The sequence below is a fragment of the Laetiporus sulphureus genome, assembly GCF_001632365.1.
Source record: "Laetiporus sulphureus 93-53 unplaced genomic scaffold LAESUscaffold_11, whole genome shotgun sequence".
In the NCBI taxonomy this organism is placed as follows: Eukaryota; Fungi; Basidiomycota; class Agaricomycetes; order Polyporales; family Laetiporaceae; genus Laetiporus; species Laetiporus sulphureus.
Window position 1 is genome coordinate 316,126 of NW_024468520.1, and position 20,848 is coordinate 336,973.

The 20,848-nt window shown below is 54.0% G+C and overlaps 8 protein-coding genes across 8 annotated transcripts; 3 read left to right on the forward strand and 5 right to left on the reverse strand.

Moving 5' to 3' along the window:
* Positions 1 to 1,611: 1,611 nt before the first annotated feature.
* Positions 1,612 to 2,417, forward strand: LAESUDRAFT_649192 (uncharacterized protein; the record flags this gene model as incomplete). Its single annotated transcript, XM_040904158.1, has 3 exons — positions 1,612 to 1,762; positions 1,823 to 2,044; positions 2,107 to 2,417. The coding sequence occupies 3 exons, from the start codon at positions 1,612 to 1,614 to the stop codon at positions 2,415 to 2,417; spliced, it is 684 nt and encodes a 227-aa protein (XP_040766133.1).
* Positions 2,412 to 6,590, reverse strand: LAESUDRAFT_811482 (isoleucine-tRNA ligase). The gene is made up of 13 exons (XM_040914315.1): positions 6,431 to 6,590; positions 6,186 to 6,367; positions 5,430 to 6,137; positions 5,163 to 5,378; positions 5,008 to 5,099; positions 4,844 to 4,942; positions 4,660 to 4,786; positions 4,438 to 4,604; positions 4,188 to 4,379; positions 4,040 to 4,123; positions 3,551 to 3,983; positions 3,270 to 3,491; positions 2,412 to 3,216 (listed from the first exon to the last, which is right to left on the reverse strand). The coding sequence occupies exons 1-13, from the start codon at positions 6,450 to 6,452 to the stop codon at positions 2,518 to 2,520; spliced, it is 3,243 nt and encodes a 1,080-aa protein (XP_040766134.1). The 5' UTR covers positions 6,453 to 6,590; the 3' UTR covers positions 2,412 to 2,517.
* On the forward strand, positions 6,431 to 8,661 carry LAESUDRAFT_65454 (uncharacterized protein). The gene is made up of 6 exons (XM_040904486.1): positions 6,431 to 6,745; positions 6,797 to 6,813; positions 6,868 to 7,024; positions 7,079 to 7,312; positions 7,380 to 8,189; positions 8,246 to 8,661. Exons 1-6 carry the CDS (start codon positions 6,659 to 6,661, stop codon positions 8,471 to 8,473), a joined length of 1,533 nt encoding a protein of 510 aa, XP_040766135.1. The 5' UTR covers positions 6,431 to 6,658; the 3' UTR covers positions 8,474 to 8,661.
* Positions 8,662 to 11,755: 3,094 nt separating this feature from the next.
* On the reverse strand, positions 11,756 to 12,906 carry LAESUDRAFT_723909 (uncharacterized protein; the record flags this gene model as incomplete). Its single annotated transcript, XM_040908505.1, has 2 exons — positions 11,756 to 11,996; positions 12,042 to 12,906. The coding sequence occupies one exon, from the start codon at positions 12,904 to 12,906 to the stop codon at positions 12,061 to 12,063; it is 846 nt and encodes a 281-aa protein (XP_040766136.1). The 3' UTR covers positions 11,756 to 11,996; positions 12,042 to 12,060.
* A 1,291-nt stretch (positions 12,907 to 14,197) lies between these two features.
* LAESUDRAFT_735964 (60S ribosomal protein L12) lies at positions 14,198 to 14,849 on the reverse strand (the record flags this gene model as incomplete). Its single annotated transcript, XM_040910643.1, has 4 exons — positions 14,198 to 14,436; positions 14,490 to 14,637; positions 14,689 to 14,784; positions 14,835 to 14,849. The coding sequence occupies 4 exons, from the start codon at positions 14,847 to 14,849 to the stop codon at positions 14,198 to 14,200; spliced, it is 498 nt and encodes a 165-aa protein (XP_040766137.1).
* Positions 14,848 to 16,205, forward strand: LAESUDRAFT_742498 (cyclin-domain-containing protein; the record flags this gene model as incomplete). The annotated part of the gene is made up of 6 exons (XM_040911196.1): positions 14,848 to 14,853; positions 15,153 to 15,225; positions 15,276 to 15,327; positions 15,379 to 15,469; positions 15,521 to 15,760; positions 15,879 to 16,205. 6 exons carry the CDS (start codon positions 14,848 to 14,850, stop codon positions 16,203 to 16,205), a joined length of 789 nt encoding a protein of 262 aa, XP_040766138.1.
* Positions 16,206 to 16,652: 447 nt separating this feature from the next.
* On the reverse strand, positions 16,653 to 20,090 carry LAESUDRAFT_649413 (kinase-like protein; the record flags this gene model as incomplete). The annotated part of the gene is made up of 5 exons (XM_040904178.1): positions 16,653 to 16,978; positions 17,037 to 18,556; positions 18,612 to 18,690; positions 18,746 to 19,268; positions 19,332 to 20,090. The coding sequence occupies 5 exons, from the start codon at positions 20,088 to 20,090 to the stop codon at positions 16,653 to 16,655; spliced, it is 3,207 nt and encodes a 1,068-aa protein (XP_040766139.1).
* On the reverse strand, positions 19,912 to 20,690 carry LAESUDRAFT_65654 (uncharacterized protein). The gene is made up of 2 exons (XM_040904625.1): positions 20,460 to 20,690; positions 19,912 to 20,362 (listed from the first exon to the last, which is right to left on the reverse strand). Exons 1-2 carry the CDS (start codon positions 20,584 to 20,586, stop codon positions 20,103 to 20,105), a joined length of 387 nt encoding a protein of 128 aa, XP_040766140.1. The 5' UTR covers positions 20,587 to 20,690; the 3' UTR covers positions 19,912 to 20,102.
* Positions 20,691 to 20,848: the final 158 nt, after the last annotated feature.

Consider the following 20,848-nt stretch of genomic DNA (forward strand, 5'->3'; position numbering starts at 1 on the left):
AATGCTATGAGCCTGCCGATAGCAATGTTGTCATGATCATCTTCAAGATCCCTCTGGCCAGGGTGCAACTTCATGCGACGCGCCGCACGGACGGACCGATTAACGTGTCCTTTATAACATCGTTGATATATCCAACATCTCTCCGTCTCAAGGCCACGTTTACCGCGCTGAGCGTCATGTAGCAACAGAGTGGAGGTCTCGCTTGAGACGATGCGCATCTGCTGTAGGATGAGATTCTCCAGTACAACGCCCGTCTCAGTAGCCACATTCTGGGAATTCTGATTCAAAATGAACTAGCTCGTCGGTGCTATAAATGCACAATGACAGAGAGGCATGCCACAATAGCCATCGAATCTTTTGTCCCCTACTTCAAATGCATATCATCCGCGGATCCCTATTCTGCCTCGCCGTCGTTCTCGCCGTACATTGCAGGCGCGTACCAACGCATACGGAAGATATTGAAGGTTTCAGTTATCTATTAGCGCCACTGGTAGCTGAGGGATCGGCTCATAGTCACCACCACTGCGGACGATCAATCAGGTGGAAGAATCGCGCCGCCCATCATCATACTGCCTTCAAATTCTACGACCGTTTCTGACTCCCCGCCTGAACCGTCCGTGTATAATTGCAAGCATGGCATCCGGTGCCACATGGGGTTTTGATAGTGGTTCGTTACTGTGACCTGTATACTCGAGTCTCGGATGAGTGCGTGATAAAGCACGACACTGCCGGAAAATGGCTGACTACGTAGCATTCAGCGATTACTTGCAATGATACTCCACAGGTTGCAAGGAGACATACCAGCCCCTTTACGGCATCTTCTGTGGGCGAGAATGTGAAATCTGATGTCTTCACGAAGAGACGTACCGTTCCATCCTCTTTTGCGCAAGGCACATGCAGACATTGCCAGCAAGTTCTGATATTGTCGCATTTCCTCGCATAATCTAACACTCTTGTTCACCATGTACACGCGGCATGAAAATAGAGGTTTTTTAATTCTAGGTATTTAGTGTGTGCGGGCATGCAACGGCACGTCTAAAAAGCCAGAGTTTAATAAAAGATGCAGGCAAGTGAGGATGGACCCCTGTGCCAAATGGACGCGGTCCCGGCCCATGCTCAATCCAGGAGGGGGATCGCCACCGCCAACCCCCAGCCCGAGGTTCGCAATTCCCGAGACGGTTGCATCTTAGTGTTCGCACTTGTTCCTGAGACACTGTTTGCCGAAGAGGATGGATACCGGCTGATCTGGGCGGTCATCATGTGAGTCATGCAGCTGCAAGGCTCAAGCACAATCAGCACTTCGGTATTAGGAGAGTGACAACCTCTTTCTCACCTGCATCAGCAGTCTACGCATCTCTGCATGCATGCCTCGTAGTCCCTCACCTTTATACAGCGCATTTTGCGCTCGGGCACTAGCGAGAATAGTACTAGCGCGGGCCCGCCGGCGAGCGGCGTTGGGGCGTTCTACAGCGGTTTCCATTTTCGGATCACAGTGTGCCACTGCCACCTCGATACAGGTCCGAACGCACTTAATTCCTGTTAATCCCTGAGCTGTTAAGGTTTTGACCTTCACGCTATACTCATCATTCCTGAACAGCAATATTCACCATCATGTCTGGAAAAGGAGGTGCATACGCTACAAGAGCCTCTGATACGGACTTCCGCAAAAAATGGGACAAGGAGGAATACGCCGAGAAGGCGCGGCAGCGCGACCAAGAGGAGAAGGAGCGTATGCAGGAGAATGAGGAGCGTATCAAACAAGGTACGTTGCAATATTACACCGATGGAAGGTCTTAACTTCACTCTACCCGTCACCTCACAGGCAAGAAACCGCGCAGAGGACGCAAAGAGGACCTGCCCAAGCCCACAGAGCTTATGAAGCGTCGCGAGGCATCCCTTGAGCTCGAAAAGAACCTCAATAAGACCATAGTCGTGCAGAACGCTGGTACCCGCGGTCCTGGAGTACCAGGCTTCTATTGCGAAGTCTGCAATCGGACATACAAGGACAGCGCTGGGTACCTGGATCACATAAATGGACGTGCTCGTGCGTGAACCCCATGTTCATCATCCCGATCTGAAGTTTTGACGAGACTCTAATGTATATAGACTTGCGCGCCCTTGGTCAGACGACGCGTATTGAGCGTTCCACAGTAGAGCAGGTCCGCGCACGGATAGCCTACCTTCGCGAGAAGACTCGCGAAGCCTCTTCGGCGAAATCGTACGACTTTGAGAAGCGGCTTGCCGAAGTGCGTGAAAAGGAGACCTCATTGCGTGCTGAGAAGAAGGCTGCAAAGAAAGTGCAGCGAGAGCAGGCGCGTGTCGAGCTCGTCAAGGTCACTGTTGCCGGCGACGCGCAGCACGAGGACGTCATGATGGAGATGATGGGCTTCAGCGGGTTCGGCTCGTCAAAGAAATGAACGGCATGGTCCAGTCACGAAAGCAAGCTGTATTCTACACGCACACCAATGTACTACATCCCACTGTCTTCATGTATATCATATAGCTGATATCTAACCTCTATCGCCACGCTAGGGACAGCACGAACTTTACGTCAGCAATCTCCTGCTCCTCCTCAATCAAGATCTTTTGCTCCGGTTTCCGCTCGGAAACGTCCTTCGGCACACTTCGCACCGTCTTTTGGATCAAATCAGAGTATTCGCGCATCGCTTGGAGCAGCTCCTCGCCGGAGCCCTCCTCGAAGGCATAGAACACATCCACATCGTCCGTCGCCTGCAGACCTGCCCGCTTGCGCAGCTTTTGAATGCGATTGATGAGCTCCCGCGTCAACCACTCGCTCTGCAGTTCTTTGTGCACCTGGATGTCGAGGCGTATAACGACATCGGTGTCGGTGTGCGTCGCATACTGCGCCTGGCCTTCCACCGGCTCTGGCAGGTCGATGTACCGCTGCACGGCCAGATCGCCACTGACAAGGGCAATGCCGTCGACGGTGATTTTGCCCGTCTGGACGTACTTGCGCACATCGTCACTCGACAGGTTCGGGAGCGCGGCCTTCACGCGAGTTATGTCCTTGCGCAGCTTCTTGCCCAAAGTCGCCCAGTCAGCCACCGCGCGATAGCGAACGCCGGCCATGTCCTCGTCCGAGGTGAAGATGATGTCCCGGACATTCAGCTCGGACTGAATGTACCGTTGCAGCCCACGAGCGTCCTCCAAGAACTCCTCCTCGGCGTGGAACACGAGCAGCTCGCGTAACGGTGTCTGAACAGGCGGTATGAACAATGAGAAATAGATACAATGCATATAATCTGTACCTTTAGCGAGAGGTTATGCCGCTCACGGATGTTGCGCGTGAGTTCAATGACTGTCTGTAATCGCTCGACCTGGCGCTCGATCGTCGCATCGAAGTATTCTTCCTTCACCTCTGGGAAAGGCAGGAAATGCACGGAGCGGGTATCGCTCGCTTTGGGATTATCTGGGATGAACGGCCGGAGAGCTTGATACATGTTTTCTGTGACGAATGGTGTGTACGATGACTGTGCGACGACGGGACGTCAGCAAGACTGCAGCATTGATGAATACAGTTATGACATGCCATTGTCCTGCAGAGCGTGAACAACGTCTCAAAGAGGGTGTTCAATGCCGCTACGGTATCCTCAACGCCATCCTCGCCCTTTAATCGTCTTCGGTTGAAGCGAATGTACCAATTTGTCAGCTCGTCGATGAGATCGAGCAGACGGGGTATGATCGTGTATAGGCGGTACGCGGCCATCTCCTCGCTCACGAGGCGGATAAGTGACTGGCAACGCGCGAGGATCCAGCGGTCCATGACGTTCGACGACACGGGCGCGTGCGCGGCGTACATGAACTCCACGCCCGAGGTTTTCTTGAGCAATGCGGCTTGCCCGAGGAAGAAGCGCAGGGCGTTCAACCAGGGGAGGAGCACGCGCGAGACGACTTCGCGGACGCCCTCTTCCCGGAAGCGGAGGTTGTCTCCGCGGACAATGGGCGAGTTGACGAGGAACATTCTGATGTAGATACGTCAGAATGTGGCGGCTCTCATCGTGGCACGCGGCTTTCTGACCTGGTCGCGTCCGCACCGTAAAGGTCAATGATAACATTGGGATCAGGGTAGTTTTTCAGACTTTTGCTCATCTTCTTGCCGTCACTGCACACATCGCAAATCAGCACAATTAAGAATATATTTGTACGAATCGAGGGACAACGCTCACGCTGCAAGCACCAGACCATAGACAATGAGGTTCTTCCATGGTGCCGTGCCGAACAAATGTGTCGACAGCACCAGCAACGTGTAGAACCAGCCACGGGTCTGATCGATACCCTCAGAGACGAAGTCAGCAGGGAACGTGTTCTGGAACTTCTCCTTGTTCTCGAACGGATAGTGGATTTGCGCATACGGCATACTTCGAACAAGACGTTAGAAATTCAATCTGCAGCCCAAACCACGAAGCAAGAACGTACCTGCCAGACTCGAACCAGCAGTCAAATACCTCCTCGACACGCTTCAGTTGGCCTTTCCCTTTTTTCGATGGGATAGTGATATGGTCGATCTTTTCCCGGTGCAGATCAGTGAGGCCAGTGACGCCCGAGAGCCGTTCGAGCTCCTCAACGGAACCCACGCAGACTATCTGTGCAGACAGCGAGGTAAGGTCAGTATAGGCGCTCGATGCAGGCGAGACATACCTCCTCCATGTCCTCACTCGCCCATAGCGGGATAGGCGTGCCCCAGTAGCGATTCCGCGAGACATTCCAGTCGCGTGCGTTCGCGAGCCAGTTGGCGAAACGGCCGTCGCCGACGTTCTGCGGTACCCTGGCGCATGCAAATTGTCAGCTGCAGCATGTCGTGGTGATATCTGCAGGTACCGACCATCTTGTTTGCTTGTTGTTCGCCACTAGTTGGTCGACGATGGGCGTCACGCGCACGAACCACGAGGGGATGGCACGGTAAATGAGTGGTGTATTTGATCTGGAGGGGGGAGTAGTATTGTTTGGTACGGCGGAAAGAAGAATGCTCTCATGCAAGCCGCTCACCTCCAACAGAAAGGATACGAGTGCGTGAGCGTCGACTGCACGATCAAGCGGCCTTTAGCTTTCAACACCTTCTGGATCTCCTTGTCCGCAGCCTATCGAAGTGCGACATGTTCATGCGTCAGACGAGAGCAAGCGGGGATGTGGACGAAGCCTACTTTGACATACATGCCCGCAAAGTCCGGCACCTCCTGTGTGAAGCGGCCAGTATCATCAATTGGGCAGGGAGGCATCTCCTCCACACGAAGCATGCCGTTCGCGATCGCAATGCGGTGATCGTCCTCACCAAATGCGGGCGCTTGATGGACGATACCAGTACCATCTTCGTCGGTAACATAAGTGTCAGTGAGAACACGGAATGCCCTGTCCTCGTACTAAGACGATGGCTTCAGCGGCAGAAATCGTTCAATGGGTTCTGTGCTAACCTGCTCAGTGAAGTACTCGAAAAGGGGGACGTATCGCCAGCCTTTCATGTCCGAGCCCTTGAAGGTGCTGAGTTTCTTGAACTTGGCCTTCTTCGGATCCTTGTACAGCGTGCGAAGCAAACCCTCGTGCAGGATGAAGTTCTGATCACGCGCCTCATCGTGGATCTTGACGTAAGTGTAATCCGGGTGCACGCACAGCGCGAGGTTGGACGGAAGCGTCCATGGCGTGGTCGTCCACGCGAGCAGCGATGTCTTCCTGTCATCCACGAGCGGGAACGCGACGGTGATCGCCGGGTCGCTCACGTCTTTGTAGTTCAGGCCCGCCTCGAAGTTGGACAGCGGCGTGAGGCAGCCGGTCGAGTACGGCATGACCTTGAGCCCGCGGTAGACCATGTCCTTCTTGTATAGCTCGCTGAACGCCCACCACACGCTCTCCATGAAGGTCGTGTTGAGCGTCTTGTAGTCGTTGTCGAAATCGATCCAGCGGCCTATGCGCTCGACGGTGCGCCGCCATTCGGACGCGTACCGCATGACGATAGCGCGGCACTCGGCGTTGTAGGCGGCGATGCCCATCTTCATCACGTCTTCGCGCCCGGTAATGCCCAGCTTCTTGTCGATCTCGTGCTCGACGGGTAACCCGTGTGTATCCCATCCGAATCGGCGAGTGACATGGAATCCGCTCGCATGTGCGTGTCTTGTTACGATGTCCTGTGCAAAGTAAGGCTTCCATCCGAGCATCAGGAACGGACGACTCACTTTGATGGTACCCGCAAGCAGATGACCGTAGTGTGGAAGACCGGTCGCAAATGGCGGGCCGTCGTAGAAGGAGAACTCTGGCCTGCCCTCGGAAAGCTTCAAGCTAGTCTGAAAGGCATCAATCTCGCGCCAGTACTCGAGAACCTTTTCCTCCTCCTTGGCAAAGTTGAACGGTGCAGACACTGTGAGATCGCGAGAGTCAAAACAGATCTACGGATATGAATATGCAAATTGGCTTCACGCACGATCATGCGGAGGAAACGGCATGGCTGCAATTTCTATCGGCAGAATGCCACAATATGAGCTCTTGCGAGTAGGAAGAAAGGGTCAGAGCTTGAGCAGACGTGGGTTTTGAGCGGGATAAATGCGACGAAGGAACAATCCGATGACTCGAGGTAAACCTTGCAGGAAACGGGCGCTTGTGAGAGGTAAAGATCAATCGACTAGATCATCAGAGCGTGACCTGCCAGGGGATGCTCAACCAGCTCCGAGCTCGTTTGTCTCCGCCCACCATGTCCGCCTCGTTCTACTCCTACGTTGACTCACCAAATCCGAACCTGGCAAGTAACGCCTGTTCTTCTAGCTTGTGGGACTTGCTAATGTACTCCTAGGTATGCTGCATATGCAGGTATGCACTGTAGCAAAAGTCTGTGATGGCTAGCTAAAACTGACCGCTGCGCAGAAATCCCTTCTTCGACCCGTATACAACTCGGACATGTGCACACACGTTCTGCCTTGACTGCATCGCACGTGCTATTGCTATCTCGCCTCAATGCCCCATCGACCGATGCCCCCTCTCTATGCACGATATTGCTCCTGCCGATCCTGTTATCCGGAACGTGTGTATTCCGTCTTCGCATGCCTCTGTCTTCTCAACTTACGAATTTATGTAGCTTGTAGACGAGATCCTCGTTGAGTGCGTGAACCGCAGCGCAGGATGCCCCTACACTTGCCAACGGCAGCTCCTCCCCATGCATGTCAAGGATTCCTGCGGTTTCGTCGAGCTCCCATGTCCCGTCGGACAGTGCGACAGATCAGTACTACGCAAGGATCTTGGGTCACACAGTCATGACCCTTCAACTCCTTCCTCCTCGACAACTATTGAGCCGGACGCGGCAGCATCCGAGGTGAGTCCGACCGACGCTCGGAATTCTTAGTGTACTCACCGGATGACATCACGCGGACGACTTGCAGAGGAAACTAGGGCCTTCTCATGAAGCAGATGGTGAACAGTCTGCACGCTCAAACGCCGCACCCTTGCCTGATGGGTCGAAGTCTCTCGCGACAGAGAACGCCGTCCTACGCTTGCGCCTTTCTGCCCTCGAAGGCGTCGTGAACGTACTTCATCAGGAACTACAGGCCGTTCAGCGTGCTCTTGGTCCATGGTACAGGTCAGGAGGAACAGAAGGGCAGGGAGCGGGCGCTTTCCAAGCAGACGGCCTTCGGCCAAACTCCGAGAACGTGGTACCCAGTATGGCCCAGGAGCGCTCCCCGAGATCTTCTTCCGCGCCCATTCAACCAATCAGCCACTCTATTTCGGCCAATCCTGATAGCACGGCAGGCGACGACTTCGCATCGTACTTCCCACCTGTGGAAGAGGAGAATGTTTATTCCCTTCAAATTCCCCGCAGCGATTCCGACAATATTACTTTGGCGCGACCCGCTCGCCGAGACCACAGCGCGATTGCACAGGGGATGCAGCCGCCTACGACCAGCAATCCACAGCGCATACACCCACCCTCCTATTCGTTCCCGCATCCCCCGTCCTTCCCATCACCATACCCATATGCATCCACCCCCACCGCCTTCTCTCCGGCCGCTATCACGGTGCCACCACTAGATCCGACCGTCCCTCTTCCCAGCACGCTCGCATCCATGCACGCGTCGCTTGTCTCGCTTGCCGGCGCGCTAGGGAGTCTCGCTAGTGCCCGAGCACAGGATGCGCTGTATACAGGTGAGGAACTACGAGGCATGCGTGCGGGGATGCATGGACTGCGGATGCAGGTGAGATCGAGGTTGCTCTCCTAACAGCGAAGCCGAAGTGCTGATTGTGCTTGCAGCTGCATGACGTTATGACTGCCCAAGTCATCCGGGACCCATCTTCTTCGGCAAGCAGCGTCTCAGGAACAAGTGGGAACGCTGTAGATGGGACCGTCTCGGGAATCGCGAACCTCGGGCTGGGGGTTGGCGGTGGCGGTCCCCCTCCCTGGACTGGGTATGGGCCGGGACCACGTCCATTTGGCACAGGGGCCCATCCTCACTTGCCTGCGTCTTTCACGAAGCTCTAGCCTTGCAAACATGCTGTTGCATGCCCGCACACTCTGAATACCTAGGATATAGAAATCGCTATTCTCCTGCCGGGCGTACGTGGTGAACAGGGAATGTTGGACTATGCGAGGAAATGCGACAATATTAGTACTTGCTGGCAATTCCCTCGTGTGCCTCGCGCAAAGGGGATGTAACGCTACGTCCCTTCGTGAAAACATATCAGATTTCATGATCTCGCCCCTTTGCCCACAAAATCTGCCGTAAAGGGACTTATATGCTTGCTTGCAACCTATAGAGTATCACTGCAAGTAATCGCTGGATGCTACATAGTTAGCCATTGGTCAGCGTCGTCCTTTATCACGCACTCACCCGAGTTGGGTCGTTACAACCCACCGTCAAAACCCGTACTGTGGGTATGTCCTCAAGCTGGCGATGGGCAGTTCAGCAGACTGTATGGGCGTGATGCTTGTAGTGACTGTCATGTCATGTAATCCCTTAATCATCGATGCAACTAAGTTCTTAGGAAGCTCACCTCTTGTATGCATTGGTATGGGCCTGCAATGCACAGCAAGAGCTGCGGCGAGGCAGAATAGGGCTCCGTGGATGATATACATTCGAAATAGGGGACGGGGGATGCGATGGCTATCGTGGCATGCTTCTCCATCGTTGCGCATTTATAATACCGATGAGCTGACATTTTGAGTCAGATTGCCCAGAATGTGGCTCTGAGAGGAGCGTCTCATCGGGCCTACAGCAAATGCGCATCGTCTCGAGTGAGGTCGCCACTCTATCGCCACACAGCTCGGTGCTGTAACCGCGGCCCAGTGGGACGGAGTGATGTCAGGCATACTATGTTATAAAGACATGTTAAACGATCCGTCCGTGCAGCGCATGGCGTGAAGTTGCTCCCTAAATTAGAAACTTGAAGATGATCATGACAACGTTGCTATAGGCAGGCTCATATCGCTGCAATCATGTATTTTAGGCTCTGCCATTATGCACAGGGACAGCTAGGGGCAAGATAAGTGAAGGAGAGGCTGCGGCGTCACCACGTCGCGGTATGACTGATATCAGTTATGAAATACCTTTGTTCGTGTTTGACCTTACTTCTATGCATGCTGTGTTTTCGGTTCGATGAATGACAGCATAATGATCCTGTGCCACAGAAAGACTGATATTATCGGAGATCGGGGTTGCATACTACATCGCCATTCCATTACTGATACGGTCGTGTGGCTATGGAGTTGAAGTAATCAATTTGCCGCTTGCAACTGTATGGTGCTTCGGTTAGCGAATAGTAATCACTCGTGCTGCCAGTGTCTGAGTGGTACTACTTCCATGCAGCCTCCCATCGGCCATTGTGGGCAGATCTCAAAACCCCATACCGCAAGCGGTACCTACGCCGATACCAAACTTATCTTCAGGGCATGATGACTCCGTGTACTGTGAAACTTCTGTTTGAGTTGTCTGAGTAGACAATTCATGTTGCTCAGGCTGTCCTAGCATCTCCTAGGATGTCAGCTAATCTCTCGTTTTCTCGGCGTCGCTCAGCGTTGAAACCTCACCTCTATTACCAACAGGTATGTGTGCGCAATGCACAGCGACTGAGGCAGCGATGCAAAGCAGAGTTGAACCAGAGACATGCATCTTCCCCAGAGAAGCACAAAACGTGATTGTGCTATGCATCCCGGCACTGCACTTTTATCTTTAAGACATGACCTTGGCAATCAGAACATACAATAATCAAACAGAATGGCGTGTAGCATTTTTTTGCCATCTGAACTGAGTTTGTTCCTTCGTAAGTGCATCGGGAGGGAATGCCACTGGATGGAACGTATCAGGGACTGAGTGAACAGTCAGTCAAAATCTCGTCGAGGTACGATGATCATCATCAGGGGGGGGCTAGTACTAGTATCCGGGCGCATCTGGTTGCCAATCGAGCTTTGATTGACAAGTTAATCATGCATCACGGCTGAGAACCACCACCGTCGCCTGGATCAGTAATGAAACGATGATGGTGAGTAGCTACACTTGCATGCTGCCTGAGCAGCTCTGAGTTCGCCACCGCGTTCAACCCCGAATCTCAAGATCTCAAGATCTCACTGTGACTACTAGCAGCAGTCAAAGTGAGCTCAGTGCTCAGTGACTACGGTCGGAATTTTCCTGGCATGTGGCACGTATAGCCTTCTCGTCAGCTCGAACCTTCCAGCCGTTGCTTTGGCTACAATCAGCATGACATACCGCTCTCGTAACACTCGCACAGTTTTCTCCACCAACGGACAGCATCAGCAACAGCATCTCACTCTTCCCGCAATTACACCGCTCGCCCAAAAGGTTAGACAGTCTGAGAATCTGAGGCTCGCTTCCGGTCCATTGACATATTTGTCCTCGTGTGGATGGACTTGAAACATATAGAAGCGCTCTCCGAAAGAACATGCTAGCCGCGTAGTTCTCGGGTGCTCCCGAGCATATCATATATCGGATGTCGTCAATAGCTGCGACTTCGCAACTGACGGGCGCAGCAGAGATCGCAGTCTTCTTGTGTCGTGACAACTGCAAGGTCAGGCACATAGGGAGTCGGGATTGATCTGTTTGCCAAGTATGCAGGTGCGTAGTTTTTTTGCGATGAACACTCCGCCCTTGTCATAATATTCTGATGTATGACGCTATATAGGTACTGCGACAAATGAACGCGCGATTGCTACGCCTGAAACTTGCGTGACACGCAATAAGTGCGCACCGCCGAAATTGTTCAAGGTGATTGACGTAGAGGACCATAAGGAACGACTGTCTTCCTGTACGAAGGCCGATTTATGAGCCTACCCGACGTGAAGGTGGCTCGCCACAGCGGTGATCCAGGTCTTTTATGATGCCCATTATGCTCTATTCCTGCCGATTCGAAAATATGCGATACAAATACAATCGAACATGTCCGGTACATCCCTCGACTTCAACAATGCTACGAGCGTCTTTCAACTCCATGCTTCCATGCTTCCCTCCTACACACAAGTCTGACGGTAAGCCCCACTCCGCAACATCACACCACCGTTCCGCTGTCCATCGTGACCTATCGGCTAGGTGTGAGCACGAGTGAACGTATGAACAGTGCCAAAGACTTACTTGTACTTGGAGATTAGCGTGCGTACGCCTGCTCGACGATGACCGTGGGTTGTCTTCGATGGTCGTCAGCTTTCTCTTCTGGGAGATGGCTAGTGAGTGAAGATTGAGATATTTATGAAAGACCGTGCTCACCTTTGAGTAGATATCAATTTCCAATACGTCCCTCGACTTCAACAATGTGACTTCAACTCCATGCTTCCATGCTTCTCTCCTACACACAAGTGTGGCCGAAATATTCCCCACTCCCCAACATCACACCACCGTTCCTGTCCATCGTGACCTATCGGCTAGATGTGAGCACGAGTGAATGCATGAACAGTGCCAACGACTTACTTGTACTTGGAGATCAGCGTGCGTATGCTTGCTCGACGATGATCGTGGGTTGTTTTCGATGATCGTTAGCTTTGGCTTCTGCGAGATGGCTAGTGAGTGAAGGTTGAGATTGTCGTGAAAGATATCGCTCACCTTCAAATAGAATTCAATTCAATTAACCAGAAGGGTCGGCGTTGAGTGTCGACGTCTCCGAGGCAGGAGTCGCTGAACGGCGTCGGGTGGCCCGAGAACGACTACTCTTGGCTGTAGATGTTATAGACGGTGAGAACGTTCCGTCCGTGGACGTGTCCGACGATGACTCCATGACATCTTCCTCGCGCTTCTTCTTCTCCTTTTCTTTGATGTTCGCTTCCGGCTGATACGAGAGGATGATAAGCAACGACGATGCAGAGCAGAGACAATCGCATACATTGTCTTCCGAACACGCGAGCTCTACGCTGACGATGAACAGCACCGCCAGACCCCCTCCGAGCCAGAAGAACTTGTCTTGTGTCGTCCAGCCCGTTCGCATCTTCTCCTCCCGTTCGACCTTGCCTTCCGAGGTTGCCAAAGGTGGGGCCGTAGCAAATGGGGTACACGCAATGGAAGTCGATGTCGACGTCGATATGTTGACCATCGACGCCGAATCGACAGTGGCGGCTGGGAAAGCTGTCGAGGCGACATAGAGCTCCTGTAGTTGCTGAATGTGCTCCATGTACTGGGACCAACTGGGCTGTAATTTTGCGTTGTGGTCCGTGTCGTCCTCGTCTTCTTCGGCAGCCGCTGATGAGAACGTGAGGAATTCGACCGTGGGCGTCGCGAGTGTCGTCGAGGGGTGAATGTCGTCGTCCTTGGTTTGTCGAGAACGATAGACGTAGTCGAGGCGCTCGTCAAGCACCTCGGCCTCGGTGATGATCGCATACCAGGAATGATCGTCGGCGATGACAGAGGGTCCATCGTCGTTGTGCACGTAGTCCACTCGGCCGGCCAGCCGTCGAGTAGACCACAGTGCGGATTTCATGGCGTGTCCGCTGGATTCAGGTCAATGTACTGTCGCATACAGGAAGCAAGCAAGCAACTCACCCGTCGAGTCGAACATACATCGACGGCCCACCCAGACACGGGAACCTGAACTGGGTGTACGCCGCTTGGTAGCTCTGGTAGATGCCAACCAGAGAGACCAAGAAGTAAGTGAGCAGAGGGAGGGCAGGTAGGATAAGCATGATGGGCGATGGTAGTCAAGATGTTTCTGGGGAGGATAACAGGAGCGGAGGGGGTTTATATGTTGTTTCATGGAGGCTGACAGTGATGGTCTCGTCACCGTGGTCACGGCTGTCAATGTCAGCCTCTGTTGGCGGACGATCGAGCGGAATACAAGTATGATTGGAATGCTTCACTCAACGAGGGATCGTGAAGGCCGACGGCGTACCTGGACAGTTCTAAATGCTTTTCATAACACATTGGCAGGCACAACGAGCGCCTGCTTGCTCCTGGATAGTTGCAAGAGCAGTACGCAGGTTGCAAAGCATACAGATGACCGGCTGTCATAGGAGCTACAAGAACTGCGATATGAGCAGAAAACCCACTACGACATGTTGCCCATGATATGCAAATATAGGAATGCCATGCCTCGGAGGTGTTCGAGAAGGTAAGATACCGAGATGCTGCTGATGGCAGGAAAGCCTTGCCACCAGTTACAAGCCCGTGAGTTAGATGGTGCTTATTTATTGATGTACTATGTCCGCGCTCAGCGAATTGATCATATACGTGATAAAGTGAGCGATTTTGCAGGAGATTGCCTCAGCCTCACAATCAGCGGTATCTCACTGCACTGGTCTGATCATAATAAGAAACCCGTGTGGCCGCACCGCGTGAAACATAGAGAGGGCTATCTGAACCTGCGGTCCGGTACCCAATCGTTATGCATTTGGCAAGAGAAGGAGGGAGTAGACGCGCCAGGGAATCCCCATCGAAACATACCTTACAATGCTTCTGGCAGCACAACCGAGACTCTATCGAGTATGCATGGTGGTAATAGCATCCACTGATCTAATAGAAAGCTAATTCGTCATGCAGCTACTGGGAACTCACCAAAGTATTACGCAAAACTCCGAGGCTGCATATCTTGAAGTCATTCGGAACACTGTTCTCGTAGACACTGCGATGTCATCGCGAGTTATATTCGGATGCAAAGACCGCGCGAGGCAGCACGCGAAAGATGTCACAACGGACACGCCCTTGCTGTACAGAGACACGCTCTGAAGAAGTGTCGAATATCGTGATGGGCAGGGAAAACAAGGAAATATACAGAATCACTCGTCCGGCACCTCGATCTCGCCCGCGTCGATGGCCTCAATGACGTCGTGAGGTGGCCGACCGTCGATTGTGCAGCCAACCGATTGTGCTGTGCCGAGGATCTCCTTCGCACCGTTCGCAAGAGTCTTTGCGAGCGACTTGCTTCGCATCGTCCTGGCAATGTCGACGATCTCGTCGAATGTGATATTGCCACTGTGCTTAATGTTCTTCTCTTTCTTGCGGTCCCGTGGGGGCTCTGGTGGTCACACACTTAATGGATGTTGTGTCATATGCAAGCATGCCACACACCCTTGAGAGCCTTTATAACCAGCGAGGATGCAGAAGGGACGACGTCCACCTTTGCTTGCCGATTTTGGATAGTAAGCTGTACCGTCACCCGTAGACCCTTCCATGCGCCGGTTGCCTTCGCGATATCTTCACCGACCTTCTTAGGAGACTAAGGGTGCACATTCAGACGGAATCAAGACGCATATACCAGCGCACTCACCAGACCAAGAGGACCGATCTTGGGTGCAAGAGCGGATGATGCACCGACCTCACCACCAGTCGCGCGGAGGTAGATGATTTTGATTTCGTTGGGGTCCTACAGCAAATGAGAATGCAGCGGATACGGAGCGTTTCCTCAAACCTCACAATTTTGGGGGCCATGGCGGTGTCGACGGCGGCGGAGAGAGAATGAAAGGTAGGACTGGCGGCGAGACTTGACTGACCTTCGCGCTCGACGACCAATAGATTCTTTCGTGTACGGGTGAATTCAAGGTTCGAGCGCCGACTAGATAGCTGTATAGATCCGCTATTCCCAGACCCCAGTCTCCCTGATTACTACTTGCCTGCCAATTCCAGCATCGTGTGGCGCCGAGTACCTCGCACAGTCCCTTGGTCCCTTCACTACGTCGCTCGTAACTCCTATCAGATCGCGGGCACAGCATCGACGGCGATGGGTGTATGGAGGAAGCACCTGCGAGGATTGAAGTGCCGCTCGCGTTCGAAGATGTCGACATAGACGTTCTTGTCCAACTGATCGGTGTGTGTGACTTTCTTCGAGTACGAAGGCATGCTGATATCCGTCTATAGCTGACATGTTGGACCGTCTGATATCACATAATGACCAGATACCATTATCTCCGTGAGTGTGTTTTTGGATAGGTAGGTCGATGTCCGATTGACTCTATGATAGCGAGGGCCTCACTCGTTTCCACTCACGTACTGCTCCTGGCATTTCTGTTCTAGAGTACCTGCGACGAATAGTTAAGTTTACCAGGGTCGAGGTGAGTCAGGAGGCCGGCTATTTTTTCGCGTTCTGAAAATAGCTTTGTCAGCGTGTATGCCTCCTCATTACCCTGCACTACATTGATCAGATATGCACGAGGATGCCAACCTTCACGCTCTCCTCGTTAACATGTCACCGATTTCTGATAACGGCTGTCACGGTATCCAGCAAGGCCCTCTGCGACGTCTTCTCCAGCAACAGCATTTATGCCAGAGTGGGCGGCATCCCTGTCGCGGAGCTTAATATGCTCGAACGGGAGTTTCTGCGCATGATTGACTGGCAGCTCACGGTTAGCACCTCTTCCTTCCATTTTATCCTTCTCCGATCGTTCCGCATGTCAACAATCAAAGGCACCAGGACTGAAATCCTCTTTTGTCGTACATGACCATTCGCTGGGCGCATTTCAGTGTACTCGCGAGATTCTGCAGGAGTACTACGTGAATCTCGTTCGGACTCACAGCGTAGGTCGATATGCGATCATTGCTCTGGAATCTTCCAGCAGCATCTCTTCGGACGATGACATGGATTGGGAGACTGGTCGATCCCGCTCACCCTCGCCTCCACAAGCCGGAAGCAGTAACCGCAACCGCGAGTTCGTCCCTGGTGAAGCGTCCACAATCCTTATCGACACCGTTACCCTTACCCGCCAGTCGCCAAAGCCGCCTACGCTGGAGCAGAACATGGCGTTTGCTGCGTTTCAACAGTCCTACATGCAGCAGGATGGAGGAACATGAAGTTCTCACATCCTGTATCTGTACATCTTCATTTGTAATTTGGAGGGATTATCTTCGTCATTTAGGATGTTGTATCACTATACGTACTTTGCATCAAGGACTTTCTTCCGTCACACACACATATACTAAAACCCCCAGCGAATGTATTCCCGACGAATCATATCGAAACACTGCTGGAACGAGGGAATATGCTATGAATGGGTTTACCATCTACGCCGAAGAGCTACTGTCCATGGATGTCAATCGCATGCGCTGCGGTAGAGGAGAATGCAAATTACGGCAAAGAACGATACATGAGTTGTGCGGTTGAGAATGCGGTATGGGGTTTTCCAAATAGCCTACAATCGTGATAACCTACTCAATACAACGCCGCGCCCAAGCGGCGCGGACGTCAGTCCATCCGTCCTGCCCGACGGAAGCCCATGAATATCGAGCTCAGCGAGATCTTCAGCGCCGCAGAGCGGACAGCATCTTCGCCAAGGCGTTGATCTGACCCTTCTGCACCTTGCGCGGACTACCATCATGATCTCCGTGTCCGTCGCTACTTCCATCTCTCTCCGTGTCGCGAACGACGTGAGAGAGGTCCATGGTGCTGATAGCGGCATCCGTCTGTGAGGCCGACTTCATGTTCGGGCGTTCGTTGATCGTGTCGAGCACCGAGTCCTTGGGCTTACCGAGTCGCTTACGAGTAGGATTGCCGTATTTGAGCGAGCTAGGGCCCGAGTTCAGCGAGCGAGGCGTCTTTGACAGCTCCACCGGAACACCATCCATGGCTGTATCGAACGAAGCCTAAGTCCACGAACACATACTCGATGGACACAAGACACTTACCCTTAACATTCGGCGGCAGGGTCCCCTTCTCGTAAGGATACTTGCTGACGTTGCTCTGGTTGCTGCGCCAGCTGCCGCCAGAAAGACTCGTCGCGGCCGTCGACACACTGCGCGAACTGCCATTGCTATACTTCGTGAACGCAGAGCTCGACGTGCCCGCACTGGACATCGAGCTGCGCCAATTGCGCGACACCATCGAAGAAGCCGTCGAGCTCGCACTGGACGCAAGAGGGCGTCCGCTACGGGTGCTCGTCGGTGATAAGTTGCGCTTGTTGCTGACTGGGGAAACAGTGCGCGGCGAGTGCTGATCGACGCTGTGCACGGCGCGGCGGTCGACATTGCCGACAGAGGAGAGCACAGAAGTCGTGGACTGGCCCCACTGGCTGCTGACGTTACTAGCCGCACCGTATGGATGATTTTGAGGACGACGGCCACGGTTCATGAACTGTCCCATAGCATCCTGCTCGAACCGTGAGCCAGAAGCAGGTATAGAAGACGAAGCATCTTGTGCATTAAGGCTCATAAGCAAGTTGGTGGTCCTGGTCGCAGTCGAGGGCATGGGTTTGGCAGGGGTGCTTGCACGACCGGCATCCGGTGCCTCAACGGACGGAGCCCTCGTGCTTGCAGAGTGGCTGCCCATGCCGAACGACAGCTTCCACTTGGTCGACTTCTTCGAGATCGACGAAACAGCCACCGAAGACGCTGACGCAGCGGCAGCGACATTGTCGGAAGCAGCAACAATGGGCGGCTGCGAAAGCGGAGAGGGCGCATCAACAGGGGCGTGCGTACCCCCCAAAGACGAGTGCTGCGACCCGTTGCGGGAGTTGCGGCTGATCTCGCGAGCCAGCGCCTGCGACGCGCGGGCAAGCGTTTCGAGGGAGTCGGGCTCATCGTCCTGCGCAGCCGCAGCAGACAGCAACGCGTTCTTGCCACGTCGCGCACCACGCTTCCGCCGCTTCTGGTTGGATGCAGATCGCGAATCAGGCTCCTGCTCAATCCCGACCCCGACCGCGCCACGCTGCTCCGGCTCGCGCTCCTGGTACTCAATCTCCTGATCGGGAACAGTGGACAACATGCACACCTCTGTCTCCGCTTCAACCTCGTACGCGGGACCAAGCGAGGGTGCGCGAGACATCGATCGAGAGACACGCTGTGATGCGACCGTATCGATAGGGGTGCCCGAGCGCAAAGAAGGGCGGCGTGAATGTGGGATGGACGCGAGACGATAGCCTTGAACCGAGTTGATCGACACGGTGCGCGAGTGGCCTGGACGCGACGGACCGCCAAGGAGCGTGGGCAGATCCCGCACCCACGTACCGAAGGCGCGCGCGCTGATACGCTTCGAATCGTCCCAATGGTCATCGAGGATGCAGAACACATTCGACGCGATGAACTCTGCGACCGGCTGGGCCATGCCGGTGAAGCGGTTCATGAAGAAGGCAACGGGTTGTTGGCGGTACGTCTTGAAGGACGAGCACGCACCCTCAGCAGCATCCGTCCAAGGGTTATGATGGTACAACCTGCGCGGCGCAAGCATTAGACAAAACAAATAGGTGACTATATGCGCTAACGCACATATTGATAAGCACGATACCAAGTGACCAGACATCGGCAGCACGAGGAGAATAAGTAGGGTGTAGGTTATTCCGGCATTCTGGTCAAGACGATATTCAGTATCCAGTATAGCATCAAATGATAACCTTACATACCGAAACTCATGTAAGGAGCGCTGCCACAATCCATGTCGGCTGAATTCTTGTCCGTAGTGGACAGTCCAAAATCGGTAAGTTTGACAATTACCCTGCGCTCGCGCCTGCCGTCCGGCATTGTCATCCACCCGTCCGTGACGATGAAGTTCTCCGGCTTGATATCGCGGTGATACACCGAGTGGTCGTGGCACGTTGCCACAGCCTCGCACATCTGGGAGAACATCGAAGCGATGAGGCGCAGGCGAGTACGGGACAGTAGCTGGTTCGACGCGACCGAAGCAAGCAGGCTGGGCGTCGACGGCGTACGCGAGCTACTGCAGCTGGAATCCGATGGAGGGGTCGTCGAGAGGTCCGTGGTCGTTGCGGGGTCCACGTCGTAGTGGTCGCGGGCCTGTTCCAAGAAATAAAATAGATCCTCACCGGGCACGAACTCAAGGAGAAGCAGAAGGAAGGAAGGAGTCTCGAGTGTGCGATGCAGGGTGACGATGTTTGGGTGAGCGGGGAGGGATTGGTGGATCTTAGCCTATGGAGTGACCGTCCAGTCAGCAACAAGTAGCGCGCATAGCGAGACCCAATTATGGCGTACCTCACATAGCTGAGCCGCCAGGGCCTCCTCATCAAGGTTGGCTTTGGATAACACCTTGACAGCGTATTCTCGGCCGTACTCCGTGGGTTGGTGAGCAATATATCCGTCATCGAACTCCATACGTCCAGCCACAGCAGCGCCATGCTCGTCGTCGGAAGAAGGGGAATGTGAACGCGAAAGCACCTCTCGCACAAGATAGACGACAGCATAGCTACCGGTACCAAGCCTGCGAACTACCTCAAACTCCTTCGCCAGTTCATCATGGTCGGCCCGCGGCTCGGATGAGCTGATCAGGACCCGACTGATCATCTCGCCTTGCAGAGTAAGCCCTTCTCCGACCAAGTCGCCCTGCGACAGCACGTCCATGGCGACAGACGAGATCGAGGAGCACTTGCTGGACTTGCCATCGAAGGAGGACATGTTTGACTTGTGCAGATAGGAAGAGCGAGAGACCGGACTGGACAGCTGGCGAGGAGAAGAAACTAGAGGAGAACGAGGGACCTGCTTTGAGGGAAGAAAAGGCGTTGACGAAGGTGTGGATGGAGGGGACGAGGAGGAAGTGGAAGAAGGGGACATAGAAGTGGCGACGTGAAGTGGGCCTACATGGTAGGGGCGGGAAAGACTCTTGTCATTAGCAGCGAACGGAGAACGCTTGAAGGTACGACTCTGAACATCGTCGCTGGTGTCCCGTCGGACCAGATGAGCGCGCTTAGAGGACGTGAGAGATAGCGGCGGAAGCTGGACGGGATACTGCAACATGAGCAACAATAATCAGCAGCCGAGGGGGTCTATTCTGCACTCCGTTCTCGGGCAGGGGAGAAAGGGCGAGAAGGATAAGACCGGCGTGTCGATTAAAGCGCTCGTGGGATGGACATGCAGGTAGAAGACGAGACGATTCTCGCTGGCAGACGGACGGGACTCTCCTAGGTGCGGGCAGGCGAGCAGAGCGACGGCCTGCAACGTCGACGAGCTTTGAGCAAGCCTGGGGAGAGAGTGCGCCGACAACAGGCAGATGGCAGCAGAAGGCAAAGCTGAGAGCGGGGATTGAAATGTAACGCGCAGGATAACAGCGAGCGTGGCACTGAGTCAGACGGGCGCTCGTGCGCAGAGGCTATGCAGGACACTCACCAGCCTGGTTCTGAGCAACGGCTGCGACTGCGAGCGAGCGAGCGGACAGAGGAGGGAAAGGACGGGGAAGAAGGGACGAAAGAGAGGGTGGGAGGGAGGAAGATATTGAGATTGTATGGCAGCACATGGTTGGCTTCGCAGCACCACGCGCATTTTGCCGGATATGGCCATCACACGCCAAATCCAGCCACAAATCACTGAGGCGGTGCTTCTCCTCAACCCCAGCAGTTGCGGTATCTGTCGTCGGGCATCATCTGTTCAAACTTTGCGATGCTATCGTGGCTCTGGTAAGCTGCAGATAGAGCCATAATCGGCGAACGTTCGACAGGATTCGTATGCTCCGCCGCTCGCCGCATGCACATGGACGCACCCATGTGCATCTAGCGTCT